Below are 16867 nucleotides of genomic sequence, written 5' to 3'. Positions count from 1 at the left end.
TGCTGCCCCTGCTCCCAGGATGCCCTCAGGGGCTGTGTGTGGAGGTCAGGGTCTGGGGCAGCCCAGAAGGAAAGGGAAGGGCAGATCTTGGCCGTAAGTCAGTGTAAACACGTTCCTTTGGCCTGAATTGTGCCTTATGATCTCTGCTGCCATCCGTCTCTGGAGCAGCCAGAATGTGCTTGCAGGGGCTGGATCTGTGTTTCCTTGTACACAAGGGACGGGGACACTCAGCAGCAGTGGCACCAGCCAGCTCCTGCCATTGCACTGGTTTTGGAGGCAAAGGATGCATTTAAGGGCTTAATGGTTAATCTGCATCCCACGAGCTCAGAGAACTTGTGAAGGTTAAGAGAGGCTGGGAATTCATCTGTGCTCCTCGTCCTTCCCCCAGCACGGAGCCATGAGGCCACAGCCCTGCATTGGGCAGGAACTGAAATCTCAGTGCTCCTGTGGGGAGAGATGTGTGCTGAGAGCCACCCCCAGCACGAGGAAGTGCTGCACGCTCAGGGAAGAGGGAGGAAGAACACTGGAGCGTCTCCACAGTGCTTCTTTGGGTTCAGGCCATGCCCTCCCCTGCTGTTGAGGATGCATCGCATGGAGCACTGCACTGCTGCTGCCCTGCATCCCTCAGCAGCGTGCAGGAAAGCAGCCTGCAGCCTGCAGCCAGCCCGTGCCAGCTGTGCTGTGTGCCATGAGGATGGGCAGCAGTCTGTGCCAGCCTGGTGTCTGCACATCAGCTGTGCTCCTGATTCACATGGAGCCATGGAGGCGTTCCGACAGAACGAGCTATTCCTGAAGGGCCCCATGTGATCCTGACTGTGTCAGCTGATGGGAAAAAATCCCTTTATGGAAGAAGCAGTGCATACCTGACATGGGCCCCAGGCCCTGCGTGTTGTCCCCGTGCCTGCCCAGCTCAGCCCCAGCTGTGTGCTGTGCAGTGATGAGTACGAACGGTGCAAGTCCCGAGTGAGGGAGGAGGAAGAAACGAGCCCAGATTTGGATTAAGGCAGTCTTAGTGTGCCTATGGCAAAGGGGCTCAGAGCTGCAGTGCTGTGTGCTGCCCGGAGCATCGTGGCCATTTCCCAGCTGTGGACACGAGGACGAGCTTGGCACAGGGCTCTTGAGAAGCCCATGGGTGTAGGGATGGGCACTGCCCTGTGCTGCAGAGTCCTGTTGGCACAGCACTGGGACCCACTGCCCAGCAGGGACACCGTGACAGCCCCAGAGTTTGTAGCCCCCTGGTGCCATGCTTATGGGACGTGGTAAGAGGAGGAACTGAGTGTTGCCGTGCACATCCCATATTTCCACTGAGTCTCCTCCAACCAACCCTTCCCCTTTTCTGGCCAGCTCTCCCTGTGTGATCTTTTGTCATCCACAAATGACTTTTGCCCTTTTCACTCACATCCCCTGAGCTGTGCCATGGGGCTGCACACTGGCGAGCGCTCCGGGGAGGCAGCTGTGCCTGTCCCCATCTGCAGCCAACCTTACAGCACAGCGCCTCAATTCTGCATTGGGCACTGAAGGAGAGGTGACACCCAGCCACAGCACTGCCTCTTCAAGCACCAAAGGCAGTTGGCCATCTGCTTCCAAAATCCCCATTCTCAGCTCTGTGCAGCCCTGTGGTCAGTGCTGGTGGGATCCTGCCTAGATGTGGCCTTGGGTTCCCACAGCAAACCACAAAGCAGCATCAGGCCAAGAGAAATAATAAAACCAAACAGCTCCTGCTCTGTTTCAGTTTCTCTTTGCTGAACAAGGTGATAACCCAGTGCTGTTTACCTTGGCTCCCTGCAATGCTTCGTTTGGGTGCTCTGGAGGCAGGGATGCAGTGCAGAGCTGGGAACTGGGAGCTTCAACTGGGGCAGAGCCATATCCACAGGAGGGGAATGGAGCCAGGGGTGATCTCTGGGGAGAGAGCAGCAGCAGTGATTTCCCACCTGCTCTCATCCTTGGAGAAGCAAAGAAAAACTGTGATATGGAAAAGAGAGAGAAGAGAGGATTTATGGGCAGGGAAGCTCTGAGCAGCGAGGAGATGGTGGTGTGGTTGGATGAGATGCGATTGGATTCAATCAGAGGCATCAGTGTGCCTCACTGAAATGAGCAGGAGTGGGCAGCCCAGGATGGAAATCAGTTACCTCTGATCCAAGCAGAGCAAAAGAGCCCCGTGCACAAAATGCCCAACCCAGGGAGCAGAGCAGTGCTGTGTCCCTGGAGCTGTATGGATGGCACTGTGACTACAGCATCATGGAGCTGGGCTGGGCACCCTCATGCCTGCAGCCCTGGCAGCAGTGCCTGCGTCCCCCCCCAGCTGGAGGCAGCACCAGGAAGTTGTCTGTTTTTAACCAGTGATGGCCCAGGAAGGATTTAGCAGTGGCCATCAGCCCCTCAGCACCTGGGCACCACGCAGCCAGAGCCAGGCAAGGCCATGAGTGTTTCCCCCACCTGGTGCATCCACAGCCCAAGGACAAGCAGGGCGGAATGGGGCTGGATAAATACAAGGCACTGTGGGAATATAAATTGAAATGTGTTGAGGAGAAGTACAGTTAAAAGCATAGAAAACATCCCTTCAATGAATCAGCACTTTGTACTTCCCCCCCACAGTGGGGGCTGCCTGCAGGCACGGGGGGAAGAGCACCCCACAGCCCTGCTGCCCCCCACCCCACACAGAGCATCACTGCCAGCGCTGCCTCCAGCCACGGTCCTGCCCACCCCCAGCACCCAAGTAATGGGAATCAACCCACAACCGACTGCTCCACCATGCCAGAGCAAGGCATGTCCCTGCCTCAGCTCCAGCACTACAGAAAGGCCTGCTGCTGCTAATTGGGGCTGTTGGAAACCCTCATTAGCGATGGCAACCACTGCCATAGCAACAGTGACAGTGCTGGGCTGGCAAACTACAGCTCCCAGGGTGCAGTGCTGCAGGAAAAGCAGAGGGGTGGCGGAGGGCTGGGGGTGGTGGTGGTGGTGGCAGAGGGGTGGCAGAGGGCTGGGGGTGGTGGTGGTGCTGATGGTGGAGGAGCACATGTGGGTCCTGCACCTTGCACGTTGCCCCCCAGGGTACTGACGCTCAGTGCCATCAGTTCTCTGCTCATTTCCTCGCAGGTCTGACCGGGCTGAGAGGCGATCAGGGGATGGCAACGATGCACAGAGGCCCTCCATCAGTTCAGAGCTCTGATGCTTAAGGGTATCACAACATCAGCACAAAGGGAAGGCTGTGAAGCTGCATGAACCCCAAAGCCAGCACAGTGCTGCCCCTGGAGCACTTAGCAGCAGCAGTAACTCCAGGATTGCTGTGGGGATGGCAATGGCCCAGGACCAGGCCTAGCTTGGGCAGCCAAGGAGTGGCACAGGGCAGAACACAGCCCAGCTCCGGTGCTGCCAATGGACAGGGACACAGCACAGAGCAGCAGGGACACGGCACGGGGCAGCAGGGACGTGCTGCAGGGCTGCGGGCACTGACACACTATGGGGAGAGGAGCCCTCAGCCAGGAGACATGCCGGAGTATGGCACGAGCCTGCCGACAGGGCAAGGGCTACGGCAAGAGGGCACAGCATGGGGACACGGCAGAGGGTTAGGGGTGCGCCGCAGGGGACGTGGCACAGCGGATGGGATGCGGTAAGAGCCCGCACCGCGGGGACACAGCGTGAGATGCGGGCACCGCTGGGCACGTGGCGCAGAGCACCCGGCCCAGCGCTCCGCGAGGACACGCCCCCTCCTCGGACAGGGAGGCGTGGCATCGCAAGGACACGCCCCTTATGCTAATGAGCGCTGAATCACGCTCTGTGGGACGCGGCGGGCGGGACCGAACCACTGCCGCGCGGGGGAAGGGGAGTCCGGGCGGAGCGCGGGCTAGAGCGCGGGCTAGAGCGCGGCCGAGCTCCGCGCTCGTGGTCGGGTGCGGTGTTCTGCAGGCCCCGGAGCTCACCCCGCCGTGGGAGCGCCGGGCGAGGAGCGGCGGGGAGCGGCAGGGCCGAACCCCCCCACGCCGTGAGCCGTGGGAGCGGCCGGCGGCGGGAGGGGCTCGGTCACGTGACGGGCGGGCCGCCGCCATTTTGTCCTGCGGAGGCCATATGTAGGGCGTCGCGCACAGCCGCCGCGCAGTGCCGCCGGGACGCAGCTCCGCGCCGCCCGCCCCGCCCTCCCCATCGCCGGCCTCCGCCCGCCGCTCTCCCGCCCACCCTCCCTCCTCGCCTCCGCCATTTTGTGGCCGGCCGCTGCCTGCGGAGGACGGCGCCGCGGCGGAGCCCCGTTCCCTGCCTGCCCGCTCCGTGCCCCGCTCCGGCCCCCCCGGCCCCGCAGCCATGTCCTCCGGCAGCACCCCCGAGTACGCCTCCTTCTTCGCCGTGATGGGCGCCTCGGCCGCCATGGTCTTCAGCGGTGAGCGCTCCTGCGGCGCGGGGGTGGGATGGGGATGGGGGTGGGGGCGGCACGGCCCGGCTGGGGCTGAGGTGCGCGCCCGGGGCTGTGCGGCCGCGCTCCCCTCCCGCCAGGCGGGGGCGGCTGTCGGGGCGGGGGGGGGTCGGGCTTCGCGCGGGGGCGGCGATGGGGGGCCGCTCCCCCTCCTCCTCCCGGCTCCATCCGGGCACCGGCCGAGGGTCCGCGTGGTGACGTCACCGCCGCCGGCGGAGCCCCCGCTGTCACGTGACTGCGGCGCCGGCGGGGCTCCGGAGCCGCGCTGTGCCGCACGCCGTTCCGTTCCATCCCGTCCCGGGGCGGACCTTCCCGCTGCGGGGCCGCTTCGCGCTGCGCTGACGTTTCCTTGGGGCAGCGCCGGGCTGCGCTTCGCTGGGACCGGAGCCTCCATGGGCGTGTCGGTGCGGCCGGTGATGCTGAAGGGCGCCGGTGGGCTTCCGCCTTCCCTTCGCGATGGGAGGCCCGTAACGCACCGCCGGGGGAAGCTCTCGTCCCAAAGCTCTGTCTGTGCTGTAGGTGGTTGCGATCGCCCACAGCAGCCCCGGGGCTGAGCAGCCCCAACAGCACTGCGGTTCTGCCCCATTGCAGGCAGTGCTGTGGGTCGCAGGGTCCCGTGGCCCGGGAGGTGCTCCTTCTCAGCACCGATATGACCAGAACGTGTCAGGCACCTGCAGGGAGCAGCTTCTGCTTCAAAGCCTTAGCGTGCTCTGCATGCATGCAGTGACCTGCTTGCCCATCTGCATGCATGGACTGCGGTGTCCATGTTCCACCCAGCATGGTGAGGGGAAGTCCTTGCACTCATTCAGCAGCCGCTGCAGCTTCAGTTGCATCGCTGCTGCTCTTACACCCATCTTCATTGGTGTCAGTGATGCCTCTGAGATGGTATCTAAGTCTGAAAGGCAGACCTGTGGAGGCTGCTCTTGATTAAAGCAGCAGTTCAAGCTGTGAATGTATGGTAAATATAAAACATCTGAGGGGCAACTGCGGCTCTGCTGATGTGGGCATTGGGCCTGGGCTCAATGTTGCTCTGAGCTCACATCTCAGCACGAAAGCAGCTGTGCCCAGTGCTGAGGGCACGTGGTGGCAGCTGCCATGGAGCTCAGCCATCATACATGTGCCTGATGCTGCCCAGAACGTGGCGCACACAGTGCCGGCTCTGTGCCTGTCTGCCTGCCCACCAGGAGCAGGCTGAGCACCTCGCAGGAGAGGGAAGCAAAATGGAGCTGGCAGATGAACGCCTTTGGCAATAGCAGTGATTAAAGCCTTCAGTGACTGCTTCCCCAAGGAAGCGCAGCATTCTTCCTGCAGAAGCAGAAGAGCACTGTATGGCATTTCAGACCTTTGTGCAAAGTTTGCGTCAGTAGAAACCTTGGTGAGGGATGCAGTGTTGAGTCAACCTTTCAGGAAGAACTCAGAGCAAATTGCCTGGCATCTCTGAAGTAGAAGTGAGGTATTTCCTAGAAGCTGCAGGTCTGGTAGCACTGTATTGTGGGGTTGCAGGTGGCAGGGGAGGGTTTGGGATGGGTAGCTCAGGTCACCCAAGCTGTACCAGTGAGGGTTTGGTCACTGTGCTGCTGCTGGGGCAGAGCTGGGCTTCAGGCAGCCAGCAGCCTGTTGGGCCTGAGTGCATCTGGTGAGTACGACCACTGAAGCACATCTAAAAACAGCTTGGGAACTAAGACTGTGTGAGCAAGCAGTGTGCAAGTACCTGAACTTGCTGTGGATGGGTGTTGAGCAGTGCAGTGATCATGGCTGACTCATGCTGTGTCTAAAGATCAGCTTCTTGCCAGGCTGCTGATTGTATTAAAGACATGTTTCTAGTAAACATGGTCAGGTTTGACACTGCCCAGGCTAGTTTGATGTGAAAACAGGTGACTTCAGGCAGTTCTGTTTGGTGTTGGAACATTAACAGCTGATGTAGAATAGATAGCAGAACTCGTTCTGGTCAGCTCGTGGGCAGTGAGGAGTGCAGAGCAGGCTGTGTGACCTTGGCTGTCCCAGGCCTGCTGTCACTGATCACAGCCTGTTCTGGGAGCTAAGATTGCTTTATTTCCTATGTCTGAAACATGTGGCTGGCTCAGTGTCAGATGCCGCTGAGTGATCCAGTGAGAGACTTCTCCATGTAACTTCTGCATGCCAGAAATGAAGAAGCACGGCATTGAGCAAAGCTGTCCACCAGTGTGCAAGGCAGTTTGTCCAGAAGAGTGGGATGAGCCAGGCTGCCCCATCAGGTTCCCACAGTGTGATAGGAGTCTTCCAAGGACCCAGTGGGGCGGGTGATGTGATGCTGCTGTGCTGTCAGGCGTTGGGAAGACTGCTAATGAGGAGGACTCCAGCCAGCAGTGAGAAGGCAGTCCTGTGTCCTACTTCTTTGTTGCTGTGGAGCTAACCAAAGTCTTATTTTAAGGTTGGGCCACAGGTGTGCTATAGCTGTTGGTTAGCTGCTCTGGCCCCCCACATATGCACATCCCACCCCAAGGAATTGCTGGCTCACTGTGGGCTTGGTGCAGCTGGCAGCCCTGCACACTGATTCCAGGAGGCATCCTGACTGCAAACAGCTCGCACCTCTGAGGGCAGATGACTCCTGTGCCCCTGAAATACTGTTCTTGGTGGTTGGGGGGTTGATAGAGGAAAGTGTGAAGGGCTCTACAGACCTCAGCCTAGGAGGAACTCGCATACTGCCCAGGTGTAACTTGCAGGTGAAAAATGGAGTGGGAACAGGGAATCACTCTGCTCTGCCAGACACTCCAAAGGCCTTCAGAGGCAGGTGGTTGGGGCAGGAGAAGTCTTTGGGTCAGCACTTCACATTGTTGTACTATCTGCAGTAGAGAGCCACATAAAATCGTCTTTAACAGCAGGTGAAATGGTGGGCTCTCAACACAGGTGTTGGAACAGAAGCACAAGCAGTGCTGCTGCAGGTGAATTTAATTAATGGAAGGTATAAGTAAGTGCACAATTTCTGCTCTGCAAATACTAGTGTCTGGAACATCCAAAAACAGATTCAGAATCATCATGAGCAAAGCCTTAACCATTAGCTCTGTAGAACTGGGCTGAAGCTGGTATGGGTGGCTTCCAGCTGTATCTGGTGGGATTCTCATCTGGCCCCAGAGTCACTGTAGACTATGAAGTTTTGGGCATTTTCACTGTGATGGAGCTTTAGTGCAGTAATAAAGATGAACACCAGTTGCCTTGGGACCTCTTAATCAACTTCTTTCTTTCAATTCCTAAAATGAGCCTCTTTCATCTCTTTGGAGCCTGACTAATTGCAAATGGTGGTTGCCAACTAGAAAATTCTAGAGCTCCATCAGGCTGTTCTATGCTACTGGAAACCATGGGACCACAGAACTGTGCTTCTCCCTGCTAACTGCCCTCACAAGACAGTAAGGCATAACCTGCTGATCTTGCTTCCTTTGAGTGATGAAACTTATGAGCACAAGACTTCAGTCTTATCACATGGTTCTGAATGGGATGACCTTGGCTTCCTCAGGGGCCTCATAGCTATGGCTGCTGTGTGCTGAGCACTGTAAGCTGTTCAGCCAACCAGCTGGCATGAGAAACAGCAGCTCTGCTAATCTGCACCTTTGGAGTGGGCCACCTGTCTGTGAAATGGGTCATCTTTGGGCAGTGGGAGACTGATGAGGATAAGTAGTAATAGGGCTGGCTTGTGGTGGGACCAAGTTTATGTTGCTGCTTGCTGAAAAGTACTTATATGGCAAGACCTATTTGGCAAGGCTGAAAGAGCATTCTGGATAAGAACGTGAACCCTGAGCCTTTTCTAATTAATCCAGCATCAAATGAGCTGTCCTGTGCAATAGGTAGGCTTGCCTTCATCGCTACTTACTAAAAAAGAAGACAGACCTGGCTTGTGTGCTACACAGTACACTGCATGCAGAGTGCAGTTGCAGCCATCTCAGCTGGTTGGATAACTGACTGATAACCTCTTTGGGCTGTCTGTTCTGGAGTGTAACCACAAGGAACTGGTATTTGTGAACTTGGAGTTCTCACATTGACTGAAGAGGAGCACATTGCTCATTAGCCCCTTGCAAGTTGATTTTTTTTCTTGACCATTCTGAAACTTGGAAATGCAAGAGCTGTCTTCTCGTACAGTCAGGGAAGAACAAAAAAGATGCTGTGCCTAATGCTGTAGTGGGTGACGTGAGTCAGGAATTGCAGGCTGCCTCTCCCTGCAGGGCAGCATCTGTTACCCCTGCAGCCATCCCTGGAGATGGGCTGCAGCTGCTCTTCAGCTCTGCATTCTGATGCTGTGTGGGTTCCAGGTATTTCTCCACTCCTGTGGCTGCCCTGTGAAGGGGCAGCTGTGCACCGTAGGGTTTTGCCAAGACAGCTATGGAGCATCTGTGACCATGACCTGAGGTAGGGCTGTGTTCATGTTAAACTTGGTGGTGTGGAGGGGCCTCAGCACCACTGGGGTTCCTCCCACCTCTAAGGATGACCGTGAGCCTGGCATGGCAGAGCAAGGGCTGTGCTTGACCCAGCTGTCACCTCTAGCAGAATCCTGCAGAGGTCAATAGCCTGCTTGAGGATTAGCAGGTCTTCAGGTGAACTGGTTCCTGCTGTCTGGTAGAAGGCAAGCCTGCCTATTGCACAGGACAGCTCATTTGATGCTGGATTAATTAGAAAAGGCTCAGGGTTCACGTTCTTATCCAGAATGCTCTTTCAGCCTTGCCATGATAGCAAACTGCATTCTGTCTGTCTGGGAGTTTGACTTGTATTACTAATCCAAGGAAGTCCAGCTTAAGTGCTGTGGGAATTTTTCCTCTGCCACTGCTGTGTGGAAACTTGTGGTGGGACATGAGGAATCACAGCTCTGAATAGATCAGATGCTGCTGGAGTGTGCATGACTGATTGCCACCATGTCTGGCTTCATCACAGTTGCTCAGACTGCAAGAATTCATGTCTATAGGGGTGGTGCTTTGACTTGAAGACTGGTGGTGGTCAGTGTGTGTCAGTGCCCATTGATCTACAGAAATTGTCCGTGTGTGTCCGCAGAGTTGCACAGAAACAGTGTAAGGCTTTTGTTAACAGCCTCTTTGTGCATGGAGGGGTGTTGGGGTGTTGCATGAGGTGACTTGCAGCTGTTTTAGCTGCAGGATTAGCGTGCTGGGTGCATGACCTCACTGCAGCTATAGCTACAACAGCTTGGTCCTGACACTTATGCTAGCATTGACCTAGACCACAGATGACACGAGTGCTAACAGTGTCAAAGTTCCAGTGAAAGCCCTGGCTGTGGTAAGACTGGTCTTCAGCCCTTCCTGCAGCCACTGCCTGCATGGCATGTTGCTTTCTGGTCCGTGCTTCATCTCAGAGCTGTACTATTGCACTGCTTCTGCTCCCATCTTTCACTAATAGAAGTGCCATTTAGCACATCTGCGGTCTCATGGGAGTGCATTTTGTCCTAGCAGTGGTACCAAAGCAGGTGTAGCATGAGTTCAAGGCATTATCCCACAAATTCTTCATGTTTGAGTTACCTTTGAAACAGGCGTACTGGGAGTAAGCCTCAAATGATGCGTGAGCTTGTGTTACACACCTTTGAGCTTTTGAATGGCACAGTTTCTGGTTATAGGCAGCGTGGCTTCTTCCCCTGATAAAGCTAGGTGGCAAAGTGCTGTTCCTTCTTTGTCACTGAGGTGTCTTGATAGCTGTCATAAAGGCACTGTTTGCTCTGAAAGTAATGTTACAGTCTAATTAGCCTGCGTGTTAGGGAGACTGAGCTGTGTGACCTGATGTCGGTATTTGGAGTCATGCTATGTAACAATGATGAACAAAACTCTTGTTTCGCTTTTTACTGCCATTCACGTGGATCCTTCAAGCCTTGTTCTCTGAGATTCCAGAAAATATTCTTTCTTTGCAACTCAGCTGGAGCATTTTGAATGTAGTGCATGAAGTGCTTCAAACATTCACAGCTGTTGAGAAGTGGAAGCCCAGATGTACAGAAGTGCCCTGGGTGCCACGTGGCCCACACTGAGCAGCTGTGTGATGGGGAGGTGGGCCTGCTCCCTGGGATGCAGTTCAAGGGTAGCATCAAAAGCACAAGGAGCACTACTGAGGCCAGTGAAGGGGGTGAGGCAAGCTGCCTTGTAAGCTTAGTGGAAGTGCGGGGACCTCTGGTGTGAGGCTGCTGGGCAGAGTGCTGATAAATGCTGATGGGGTGCAGATGTGTCAGCTCTGGGGCTGGATATGCAGTGCTTGTGCAGTTCTCCTCATGGGGCACAAACAGCTGGTCAGTGCTATTGAAGTGCAAGTGAGGCAACTCACTGCCACAATATGGGCTGACTTTATTTCATAAATGGCCTAGATAAAGTCAGATGTGCTAACAGTTATCTGTTGGAATAGATAACTAGCTACCCCTCCCCAAAAACTGAATCAGGCTGGCTTTCTGTACGTGGTGTTGCAAAACTCATTTCTGTAATCCACTGCTGTGTTAATTGCAACACCTCAAAGAAACCTCAGATTTGGAGGAAGTAATGACAGATGTAGTTTTGAACAGTGAACTTCATTCCCCTTGCAGGCCTCCTTAGAACTGTGGAAGCTTAGGCAGAAGTGGCTTCTACTAAAAGCTTTGGCTGGAAGAAGGTGACCTGAATCTTGATTCCACTTGCATTCATTCCTTGGGTGTTTAATCTGAAAGAAGGGGCTCCTAATCCAAGGCAGAGTGATCTTCTATATGCCTTAAGGGGTAGCCATGTACAACTAGCATCACTAATATTGCAGAAACTTAGCTACAATGAATGTTGAACTTCACCTACACAGGCAAGTGAAACCTGGCTCCTGTTTGCAAGAAAACTGCAGAATTGATGCAACAATCTACTTCTGAACTGCACTGAACAGTTCTTTACATGTCTCTTTATAAGAAAGACTTGAAAAGGATCCAGTTAGAGGAGGTTAGATCTTTATTAATGCAGAACTAATTTGTAGTTGATGAGGCTTTCCTTTCCAGTCTTTAACTAAAACCACTTCTGGGAGGGAGTCTTATGTGATTGTAGCACTATAACCCTTACTCTCCTGAACTTTTGGTGTGCAGAGCTGAGAGGATTACCCTTCAGTTCTTGGCTGCTTGAGCTGGCTTTAACTAGATAGGGGAAAATAGGAGAGTGGATAGCCTAAACCATCTGAAAAACTAGCAGCTCTTTTGTAACATCCTCCACTAGTGTAAGAGGCAGCTATGCATCCATGTGGAAGAACGACTCTCCCCTCTAGAAAGCTTAATTCTTACCAAGGGTCAGCCAGGCTTGCATGTAAGAAGACCCTGGACAGCACAAGCATTTGAAATTCCTGTTTGCAGTACTCTTCAGTGGCCATTTTGAGCAGGCAGGAGAATTTTTCACGGTACTTAATCAGGACTCAAACCTTTGAGTATTGATGCAGTGGTGTCTGGGAATGAGGTAGCCCTTGCATTGCTTGCTGCTGCTGCTTCAGCTGTGGTCCTGGGTGGCTGCTCAGCTGCTCATCATCTCCCAGTGGTGCTGAGTGTAGTCCAAAGGTGGACTTCCTAATGTACTCCAGAGCAAGGCTGAAACAAAATAGGTCTTTCTAAACACTTTAGAATCATAGAATGAACTTTTATGAGACTATTTTAAAGCTTTCAGGACAGAAGTAACTTTTTTGAGGCAGTACTTTGGGGCTCTTGTTTCTAGCAGTACTCTGTTACAGGTGATGAGTCCATTTGCTGCTTTGGAAACCAAGCTTTGGGCTTGTGTGCTGCAGGTTGCCTATTCAGTACCTCCCTAGGTGGTGTGAGGACCTTAGGGGTGAGGTGGTGGTTGTGGTTGTCTCTGAACTGCAGCTGCTCTTCCTGATTCCAGTGGTTGGGTTAGCAAGTGTTTGGACCTGAATGCTTTGCCAGCTGGAGATATTTCATGGAAGGAGGGAGTCCTTTCTCCAAGGAACAAAGAGTAGCAATAATATGAACAGTCACTGCTATATCGATCTATCTGATGAAGCTGGAGCTGTGTGTTTCATCCCAAGTCAGAGCATGGGGCAGATACCCCTCTTCTGGTCAAAGAGGCCTCGTGGGATAACATAAGGCAACTTGTTGAACACTGGGTGTGTTACTGAACTTTGAGTTCTTAAACATTAAGAGCTATAGCTCTCAATCAGGCTACATCCTGCTGCAGTAGCAAAGCATGCTTTGCTACGTTTCTTCCCAAATTCCACTGAGCAGAGCCTCTGCGTTCTGGGCTCTGGGAGGGCACAGATGCCAAGGTAACAAGTTCAGATGCAGGTCTAAATATGGAATGCACTTGTGCTGCAGTGCTTGCCCTGCTGGGAAGCTGGCTGCTCAGGGGATGTTCTGTGGCCAGTAGTGCTTGAACAGCAGCAGTTCATGTCAGGACTGTGGGTAAGTCACTTCCCCATGCTTTAAGGGAAGGTGCCTCCCTGACAAACCAAGTAGTCAAGTGACCACGTTAGACTTGCACAATTCTTCCCTGTGCTGACTCAGCTGTTCTGATGCTGCAGTCTGACAAAGGTGGTATTATTTGGGCAACTTGCTAATGTGTTTTTTCTCTTGCAGCCTTGGGAGCCGCTTATGGAACTGCGAAGAGTGGCACGGGTATTGCAGCCATGTCTGTCATGAGGCCTGAGCTCATCATGAAGTCAATTATTCCTGTTGTCATGGCGGGTATTATAGCTATCTATGGCCTCGTAGTGGCGGTCCTCATTGCCAATGCCCTTTCACCAACTATCACACTATTCAAGTAAGTTCTGTACCTGTCAATTTCATTGAAATTTGTTCTGGCAGCACTTGGGTGCTGTGGAATGGGTAGATTTTTCATTAAGCTCTTTAGAAAGTGCAGGTTGCCATAAGTGCTGAACGTTCTCGAGTTGACCTATAGAATACCAACCGGATTTCAGCTGTCCTACGTAGTGTCTTAGCATCAGTGATAGAGATGTATTAGCTGACAAATCAGAAGCAGTATTGTGAGATACAGTGTTGTGGTTTATGTCTCCAGAGAAGTAGTGCAGCCAGGGGATGGGGGCCTGAGTTTGCTTCATGGTGTCTCATTCTAGAGATGGAGTACGCAGGTCTTCTCAAGAGTTAATCAAGGTATCTAAATAGCTTTCCTGTTGCCTGGGAGATGCAAGTGAATAATTAATGTTGCTTGCTTCTTTACATGCTGGTAAATCAATCCTCAGGCTATGCATTGTACCTCTATACCAGCCATAGTCTGAAACTTAATCTGCTCAGCTTCTGAGAATAGCTGGAACTAACTTGATTGGTGTCAGAATAAAACAATGCTTCTGAAGCCTAACAGAGCAGGTAGCTGTGCTGCTGCGCAAGTGAGAGCAGATGAGCATTGTGGTTGGCTGAGCTGTAAGCCTTTATCTAAGAAACAGCAGATGGAAATGTTCCTTTGCAGTTACCAGGTAGGTGGTCAGACTCTAAGGACTGCTCTTCACGCACCCCATCTAGAAAGCCAGAGCATCCCTGACTGACTTATTCATATTAACTTCATGTGCAACTCTTATACTGCAGGAGAGCTTTTCGCCAGTGTATGCCATGGCTCTGTAATATGGTTGCTAAAGGAGGAAGGGAAAGCAGCCATTAATAGGCTGCACGTCACTGGATAGGTGTTAGTGTGAATGCTAGCCTGCAGTGAGCCCAGTGTAAGTATTGGAGCTAGGAGTCATGAGAAGCATCTGCTTCATGAGATGTGCTGTGCTTACTTAAATGAGCATAGATCTTTCTGCAGGAAAGAGGTTCTCCAGATGTTTTTTTTCCCTCTCTGTGAGGAGAAGGAGGCATAAGTTTAGCCTGAAGATGGAAGGTCGTGTCCTGTTGCTTGCCACTGAGCCTTTTTTTCATCTGTCCTACAGGAGCTTTCTTCAGCTGGGTGCTGGCTTGAGCGTGGGCCTCAGCGGTCTGGCTGCTGGCTTTGCCATTGGCATCGTGGGTGATGCAGGTGTACGGGGAACAGCACAGCAGCCCAGGTTATTTGTGGGCATGATCCTCATTTTGATCTTCGCTGAAGTCTTGGGTCTCTACGGCCTCATTGTTGCCCTTATCCTCTCCACAAAGTAAACGTCGCGGTATGATGTAAAGAGATGTAACAAATCAACATTTAAAAAAAAAACAAAGCTCCAGAATGGAAATGGTCTCTCCAATGTGTACAGTTGTCCCAATTTGGTAGTTGATCTCTTGTAAATGCGCAATGTACGTTAGTGACTTGTCCGTCATGTGTGTAATTCAATATTAAATTGGTTGGGCAGCTCCAAGCCTGCTGCATGGCTTGGGGTGGCCTGCGTGCAATTTTCCACCCATTGCTGTTAGTACTTTATGTATAAATATGAACTAGAAATGTAATTTTTCTCTTCACTGGATGTTTATTTATAAAAGACTTGACATGTTCATACATCTATGGAGCAAAGATTTTCAATTTCCCATGCTATATATATTAATCTTATATATAGGTAGATTACACTGTGGGGTCAATTGTAAGTGCAGAGAATTCCTTGGATGTAACTTTGATTCTAAAGATTGCTGTAGTGTCATGGTATTGGAGTATGAGAATTTTGTGTTTTATTACAGCAATTGTCCGAAACACTCCCGTGTTTCAGTAGTAACTGCGTATGCTCTGGCATCAGAGTTGTGCACCCACTGTTGGGTTACAAACTTATACGATGTTTCCAAATAAAACTTCCTCACTACATTGCTGTAATGACTCTTCTGCCTCTAATTTGATGCTTTTGCTGCTGCTTTGGGGAGAGGAGGGATTCTACAAGGGGGAGGCAGGGTCTTGGAAGTGACTGAGTGCTATGTGGAAGTTGTTGATGACTGCTGAAAGTATTCTTTTTTTCTTCTTGGGCAAAGAGCAATGGATGCTGCTGCTATCTGCTGCCTGGGCTGTGCTTGAGAGCAGAATGCTGGGCTGCTGCTTGCTGCCAGCACTCTGCCTCTGCCTGATCAGGTGGTGCTTTGCTGTGTGTCACACAGCAGTGCTGCATGGTTGGCTGCAGTGTGCCCTGACCAGTCACAGTGTGGGAGTAAGGGTACAAATTGCTGTGTGTGACAAGGAATGGGAGCTGCTGAGTGACCTCAAGGCAATGTGTCCTTCTGATTGCTCTGCAGGAGCTTGGCTGGAGGGGAAGCTGTGCTGTTAGCATGAATTGCTGCTAGACTACCTGAACAACTGTCTCATCGACAAAATGGATTTGTTTAGGAACTCTGCTTCTAACTTAAAAATCAGGATCATTTGAGCTGAGAAGTCTGCTGTTGCAGCTGGGAAGCACTGAAGCAGTGTTCCCCCATCCAAGGGGTTCATGGATGTCGCAAAGCAATGCTGGAGCTCACATGGGAGCTGTATGTTGGATCCTTGCAAAGCTAGTGCTTGCAAATGTTATCCAGAGTGCACTTGGGAAGTATGTGGCCTTAATCATAAACAGTTTGGAGAATAGAAAAAGCTTTTTCTGATACAAGCAAAAATGTTAACAATTACTTTAGATGTGTAGTAGCATCTTGGTCATTAAATTAAGCTGGGAGGTCTGGAATGATTTGTCTGCATGACTGGGAACACTGGTATGGCTGTGCTGTATCTCAGGTATACCAGTGCAATAGGCAGGTCTGCGTAACACAGCTGTGGTCACAGCTCTGGGAACTGAGCATCACCACCCTTAGCTTCTAACCTGGCAGGAGCATTCACCAGCCTAGGCCTGGTAGGAGCATGTGCACCTTCAGAATAGCTGATTTCTAGACTAGGGACCATTCAGCAATATTATTAACAAACTAACTGGTTTGCTGGCTAAATGATGTCTGCCTGGGTTCATGTGATAGGCTGTCAGCTGCTTGGCTCTGGGCTGGAGTGAACCATAGCTTTTGTGTTTCAAGTGGCTTGACTTCAGGGCACCCTCAGCAATGCTATTAGTAGTGCTCGGTGGTACAGAGATGTGAGCTGGTTCATGGAAAGCCCTGCATGTTTGCAGCAGGATCGGATGGGGAGGAAAATGTCTCTTCAGTGTTTCCTGATCTGAATCACATCGATCCCATTTTCCTGAGGAAAAGCAGTGGACTCAGACCTTGTGAGCTATGTTTTCCCAGATATTCTGAACACTTCTGGAAACTACAGTATACTAAAGTCTCCTTGCAGTGATTGCAATGAGTGCTTCTGCGAAGAGCCCGGTGGAGTGTGTAGCTGGGAGAGGTGATGGTGGATTCAGGCTGTCTAGAGGAGATGCACTGCTCTTATGTGGCAGGAGAATGGCCTGGCTGGTGAAATCATTTGAGATCTGCCTACAAGGATGACATGCTGCCAGCCTTCCTTTTAGCCAGATGAGAAGAATATAAGCAAATGTGTTTGGGAGCAACCAAATACTTGTGGTAGCTCTAATCTCTGGGATAATAAAAGCAATTTAAAGACACAAGTCTGTAGGAACTCGTTCAGATCCTGGCGTAGCCACAGTGTTGGTTACCAGGTTTAGAATCATGATGGATACTTACATAAC

The 16867-nt window shown here is 52.2% G+C and overlaps 1 protein-coding gene across 1 annotated transcript; it reads left to right on the top strand.

Moving 5' to 3' along the window:
• Window positions 1–4160: 4160 nt before the first annotated feature.
• ATP6V0C (ATPase H+ transporting V0 subunit c) lies at window positions 4161–15087 on the top strand. The gene is made up of 3 exons (XM_031595394.2): window positions 4161–4372; window positions 12942–13125; window positions 14246–15087. Exons 1-3 carry the CDS (start codon window positions 4297–4299, stop codon window positions 14448–14450), a joined length of 465 nt encoding a protein of 154 aa, XP_031451254.1. The 5' UTR covers window positions 4161–4296; the 3' UTR covers window positions 14451–15087.
• The last annotated feature ends 1780 nt before the right edge of the window (window positions 15088–16867 follow it).

Source organism: Phasianus colchicus, chromosome 16 (assembly GCF_987193195.1).
Source record: "Phasianus colchicus chromosome 16, bPhaCol1.hap1.1, whole genome shotgun sequence".
NCBI lineage: Eukaryota > Metazoa > Chordata > Aves > Galliformes > Phasianidae > Phasianus > Phasianus colchicus.
This window is presented reverse-complemented; position numbering and strand designations above follow the sequence as displayed.